Genomic DNA, 6397 nt, shown 5'->3' with positions numbered 1-6397 from the left:
AAACTGGCACAGAACATGGATTTACCACACCTCTTTCTAGTGTGAACCTAGCCTAAGCTCTAGGGTGACCAGATGTCCCTGGTTTCAGGGGACAGTCCCCAGATTGAGGACACTGTCCCCGGACCAATTCTGTCCCCGGTTTTGTCCCTGGATTTGACTTCAACAGGAGCTGGGGCAATTTACAAAGACAGTCAGTGCAGAATAATTAAGCTCCTACTAGCTTAGGGGGTGTATTTTTTCCATTATCTGTGTCCCTTTCTGATGCTGATGTGCTGGTCAGAGCAGATGGACTATGTCTTCATTTTCCGGGAAATGCCCATTCAGCTCCGCTCACATGTTCTTCTGCTTTGGCGCAAATCCTGGCATAATGGATGGTATCAGAACTCACAGGCAGCGGGAACTTATTGGTCAGAAGTTCACAAAATCAGCACCCAGCAGCCATGGTATTAGACACACTGTGACAGAGTCAGCCAGAGCCATGATAGAGTTCCTACTGCCTGTGAGTTATCATAAAGCTGATGATCTTAATCAGTTTCTGATCGCCTGATAGCAGATTTACTGCTACAGGGCAGTCGCACTGTGCAGGATCACTTATATACGTGATCCTGCATTTCTGGGTATCAGAGCCAATCATCAGATCCGGCGGACTCGCCTAGTGGTCTGCCTATGTAAACAAGGCAGTTCACCTAGAACGGACGGACCTAGAAATAGAACATGTTCTAAATATTTCATATATCGGGAAAAACGCTCGTCTGTATGCTGTTCTGACGGACCAAAAATGACACATGCTCTAAAGCAAATACGAGATGGAAGCTATTGGCTACTGGCTATTGAACTTCCTTTTTCTAGTCCCGTCGTACATGCTGTACGTCACTGCGTTCTTGACGGTCGGACTTTGGTGTGATCATGTGTACGCAAGACAGTTTCAGCGGAACGCCATCAGAAATCTGTCTGAAAAACCTTCGGAGGTTTATTCCGATGGGAAAACCCGTTGTGTGTAAGTGGCATTAGTGTCCGATTTGTCCACCGCAATATCGCAGTCCCGCTACGAGTCGCTGATTGCTGCCATTACTAGTAAAAAAAAAATATGTCCCCGGATTTCATTTGAAAAATCTGATCACCTTACTAAGCTCTACTTTAAAGGGGCCAATTTATTTGCGGTCACAGTACATGGTAGAGACACCCTCAGACCACTCACACGCCATTACTTTGTGTAGCCATTGCTGAAAATAACAAGGGTCTGTCTGCTCCTGGGAGAGCACTCCCCCCCTTCTCTGGTCATTACAGGCACACTCCAGGGTGCCATAATAGCCTGCCTCATGAGGAGCTCACACAAGGAGCACCCCCCATACGAGTTCAGGCTTCCCTCTCTTTCCAGGGCATGGGATCACATGGCGCGGTGATGTCACATAGAGGTCCGGTCACGTGACGGTGATGTCATCTATCACTGGAATTTACATTATCGGCGGCGGCGGCGGCGACTGATGGTTGTCTGTCAGAGGTCGGGGCGGAGGGAGAGAGAAGAGCGGACGGGGTCATGAAGGTAACGGGGCTGCTGGAGGAGATGTGCAGGGGCTTCTGTGATAATGACAAGGACCGGGGTAGGCTGTGTGTTGTCATGTTGTCACCTCCAGGTGCGACTCCATAATCAGGCCGGGCACAGCTCATTCCATCCGGACGGTGCTTGTACACCCGACACCCATCTGCTACCAATAGGGAATGAGCTGTCTGTATTGAGCAAGTCCTTGTATGAAATGATTGTGTGTTGTATACACATACACACACCTCTCTATCTATATATGATACACTATATATATATATATATATATATATATATATATATATATATATATATATATATATATATTGTGTGTATGTGTGTATATATATATATATATTTATATGTGTGTGTGTATATATATATACACACACACACACACACACACACCTAATCACCAATGGCTATGTTGTAATTTTAAAGAGAACCAGTCACCACTTGATGAACACAGGTTGGCAGTACAGATCTTGGCACTATTATACTCATAGATAACAGAACCTCAGATGGATCGAGCAGGGACCATCTGAATCTCCACCCCTCTGTGGCCATACACAAAAAAAGAAAAGAAGCAGATACGGTATAAAGCTCCCACAGGGAGTGACCAAGCAGTTAATGACACGAAAAAATAGGCTTTTTTGAGTAGGTTTAAAAGCAAGTATTTAATGTAGCAATTAGATAATGAGTATAGTAATAGTAATAATACACAGTAAATCACAACTTATGTTAAGTCACCAAAACAGTCCTATGTCCTCTACAACATCATATGTTATGTTTTATTTTTTTTGTTTAGAGGAAATGTTTTTCTTTTTGTTAATAAAAAGAATCTGATTAAAAAAACAAACAAAAAAAAAATGTCCGTACTAAAATGTATCTGTGTGAAATACACAGATCGGTGCGATGCAACATAGTATTACTGAAGTGTGTATCTCACATAGGCCCCCGGGGGTCCTCCTTGTTCTCCTACTGCATAGATCACATACGTATGCAACACTTAGGTAAATGAAGCTAATAGCCCTTACTTCATGCAGCAGCCTGGCCCGCAAAGTCCAATATATGGCCAAGCACTAAATCGCAGTTGACAGATGATAGTTAGTAAAGCCAGTATGTAGCTGGCAGTATTGTGAGCAGAAAAGCCGTAGTGGAAACACTACTGTGATAAAATAAACTGTTCATTGCATGCCATCTATAGTGCTGATATACTGCTGCAGTATAAACGGAGAGAGGGGGAGGGAAAAGCTTGTATATAGCAGGTACGGCTCCTGTATTATCAATAGTGCCAAGTCCATGCACTTAGGATGATCTTCAGTATCTGAATATCTTGTAAAATGAGGAGCAAGCCGATCTTACCGTACCCCAACGACTCCTCGGAGCATGCTGTTTGGCAATCTGTGGCCATGCCTTTTCTTCTTATGGCGATGTTGAAAAATGTTTGTGGGATAAGTGTATTCTGATAACAGAGAGTCCCCTCTGCCTTTATACAGTATCTCAGCGGGGAGGATTTCTCCATACACCTTGCTTCTGTGGATGGGGGAATCTGTTCAGTTTTTTTGGGGCTGATTGGAAAAAAAATGGATCAGGGTAGCACAGTAGCTAAGTGGTTAGCACTTCTGCTTGTCACCACTATCTGCACGGAGTTTGCATGTTCTCCCTGTGCTTGTGTGGGTTTCCTCCAGGTACTCTGATTTCCTCCTACACACCAAAGACATGCTGGTAGGTTAATTGGCTCCTGTCTAAATTGGCCCTAGTAGGTGAATGTATGAATGGGAGTTAGGGACCTTAGATTGTAAGCTCCTTAGGGGCAGGGACTGATGTTAATGTATAATATACTGTATATGTAAAGGGCTGCGTAAATTGATGGCGCTATATTACCTGTAATAAATAATGAAATGATCAATGCATGGATGGGGGAATCCATTCAGTTTTTTTCAGTTCTCATTGGAACCATGGAATCATCAGACTTCTAGGCCATCCACAGCTCTGGCTCCTAAATACTGTGATGATGTATGGGGGGAGTAATAGGACGGCTGCGGTCAGCTCAGGATCTGATGTTGGTATTCTGGCAGAATTGCAACACTGATGTCTTTGCATAGGGGATCTGAAATTACTGCAGCACTGATATAAGCACACTTAATACAGGTTGTCAGGGTAAAAGATGGTGACAGGGTCTTTTTAAAGAGAACATGCTAAAAAATTAAAAATAATGTTACTTCTTTGTGTGGCTTTCTTTAATAAACAGTTAAAGGATTATTATTATTGAACAACTTCACATGTTTTTGCAGGTAAAACAAAATGTGCATTGATTATTTTTATTTTTTTTACACTGGAACCTGTAAAGCATTGCATCTGTGATCAGTAGATCACGGGTGCAATGCCAAGATTCCGCAGACTCTCCACACACCGTCTGCCTGTACTTCTGATACAGGCAGTTACTGAATTGCAGGAAGAATCAATGAACTATGGAAACGCTCACCAGCACCTTCAGTTCATTGAGAACTACAAGCTGTCTGCCACAGTTGATGACAGTACTTGTAGTTCATTCATTCACAGAACTCTGTGCTGTTTTTAAATTGTGACAGTGGGTATGGGGAGAAGATCACCCGTCTGCTGTCACAGGGAGGGAGGAGATGAGGCAGGCGCTAGAACATGTTACATGGTCCACCTTTAGTACAGGAGGAACATGTAACATGTTCCAAAGGTGAACTTGGCCTTTAAGCTGGCCATAGACAGATCTATGTGTGGTTGCTCCCACATGATTGACTTCTGTTAAATGGTCTTGTTGGAGAACTCCAGTGGCTGCAGCAATTGATCAGTGTATTTTGAGAGCAGAGCAGTCCCACTGTCAGAATGCAATGGCACAGTGGGGAGGATTCCTTCATCCACCTACTTTTTTAGTCTCTTTAATGTGTTTAAATGTGATCTGTCATGTCATTAATAAATTTCTGCCTGTTGATGTCTTGTTTTACCTGGTTGATCCTGCCTGTGCCCCTTCTTAGAGTAAACTGACCATGCTAGCATGGCTGCTGGTCCATGCTAGCATGGTCAGTTTACATCTTTTGTCATCATGTTGAAGATACAGGTGTGCTATGCAAGATTACAGCGTGCCTGTATATCTGTAGTCAGAATACAGCCACACCCCCACCGACACACCACTTGGCTGGGAAGGAGGAAGTGACGTTTGGCGACGGGCTGGATGGCGTTCCATTCTCATGCAGACGTCACTTCCTGTAATAATGCAATGCCCCAACATCGGACATGCCCAACAGTAGGTCTGTGCATTGTTGTAGAAACTACAGCAATCACATGACCTGCACTATTGCACCCAGAGAAAGCGACAAAGGAAAGGTTTTTTTTTTGGGGGGGGGGGGATGTTTGTTTTTTAAGAAGCAATTTATATAGTTTATACAGGCTAACCTTTCCAGATTGAAACATGTATTTATATTGAGTAAGGGTTACAACCACTTTAGGCAGCTGAATGCACGTAAGCACAAATACATTAAACGCAGGCAAAATGGATCAAGAAAGTACGTTTGTTTACACTTACTAATTATTATTTTTTTCCTGCATTAAATGTAAAAGGTTTGTGTATGTGAGGTCTTTCTTACCTCCCTCCCTCATCTTGTACTTGCCTGCCCATGATCATGGCAGATGTACTCTGTGTGGCCACAGGGAAACCTCACAGCCATTGCTGAAATCTCTCTTGGCTGGTGCAAGTTTGAGCATACTCTGACAAATTCCATTTATTCCTATGGTGCGGCAGTCTATCATTGGGATCAGTCTGTCACCGTAAGACCTTGTAAATGTGTAGGGTGGTTGTGTCCTTTCTGTTAAAGTCAGCAGGTTAACTTTAATGCAAACCCACCCGTGGCCTTCACCTTGTCTTTCTTCCCCCAAAAAAATACTTACCAACAGTATCATGTGGATAGTCCAGAACTTAAAGGTTTTGTTGGATCCTGAACCTTCAAATGTCAACACTGAATCTGACACATCGCTTGGCGTATCTGGCTCTCATCCTAGTGAAAGAATGTCACCACAATACCACAGATCTCCAATATGGGTCCAAAGCTTTTAATCAGTGATCACATCAATACAGCAGAAGCAACATTTCAGTGCCTTGCAGGACTCCTTCATTAGGCTGCCTGATAAAGAGGTCCTGAGAGGCTCCGAAACATTGCTTCTGCTGTAATGATGGGATCACTGATTGAAGCTTTGGACCCATTTTGTAGATCGTTGTGTGCTGGTGACATTCTTTCATGCTGATTGTCTTTGTTTCCAGCTGATGGTTGCTGCAACATCTGTTTACATTTTTAGGGATGTGTGTGTTGGTAAAAGTATACTAGAACCTGGTGTCTCATTCTAGACATAGCCCATACTAGAGTTTTTCTTTCCCAAGAAAAGCTTTTGACCTTCCGCTCACAGACTTAAACTATACAGTCCCAGAGTCATCCACCTGTGTGTTTCTGCATGAGAGTTCTGGGCTTAATGGCAGGCAGTGCCATTTGCTCAGTTCCACTCCAGATCTCTACACCACAACATTCTCTCGTCTTAGGTTAATATGGCGGCTCAGTCTCTTGACAAAGCAACCCTTGTCTGACACTGAAGACTGTAATATCTCTGGTCTGGTAGATCAGGAATTTAACTCTGAAGTTGGGAAAATCTTTTCATTCCACTGTTTTGGAGAAAGATAGAATGGATTCTAGTCTGGGCAGAAACCCACCTTCTAGCCTCATCCGCCATTCACGTTCAAGTCTTGGACTGTTGGCAGGCAGACTACCTGATCCAGCATTGCCTGGACCCGGAGGAATCTTCCTTCTCCAGGAATATTGTTCAAGACCTCTGTCA

At 43.5% G+C, this 6397-nt stretch overlaps 1 protein-coding gene across 3 annotated transcripts in view; it reads left to right on the top strand.

The window, feature by feature from the left end:
• Positions 1-1403: 1403 nt before the first annotated feature.
• Positions 1404-6397, top strand: part of RNF34 (ring finger protein 34) — a 72590-nt gene continuing 67596 nt past the window's right edge. The window contains exon 1 of one of the 3 annotated variants that reach the window (XM_077461981.1): positions 1404-1543. In XM_077461981.1, coding sequence (XP_077318107.1) covers positions 1538-1543 — 6 coding nt within the window. In that variant the 5' untranslated portion in view covers positions 1404-1537. The remainder of the gene's footprint in view (positions 1544-6397) is intronic. The other 2 variants (XM_077461979.1, XM_077461980.1) reach the window with 2 other exon arrangements.

This window comes from Lithobates pipiens, unplaced genomic scaffold (assembly GCF_037356315.1).
Source record: "Lithobates pipiens isolate NorthernLeopardFrog02 unplaced genomic scaffold, aLitPip1_a1.2 Scaffold_3, whole genome shotgun sequence".
NCBI classification, from domain to species: Eukaryota; Metazoa; Chordata; class Amphibia; order Anura; family Ranidae; genus Lithobates; species Lithobates pipiens.
The sequence above is the reverse complement of the archived record's forward strand: the minus strand, read 5'-3'. Positions and strand labels throughout refer to the sequence as shown.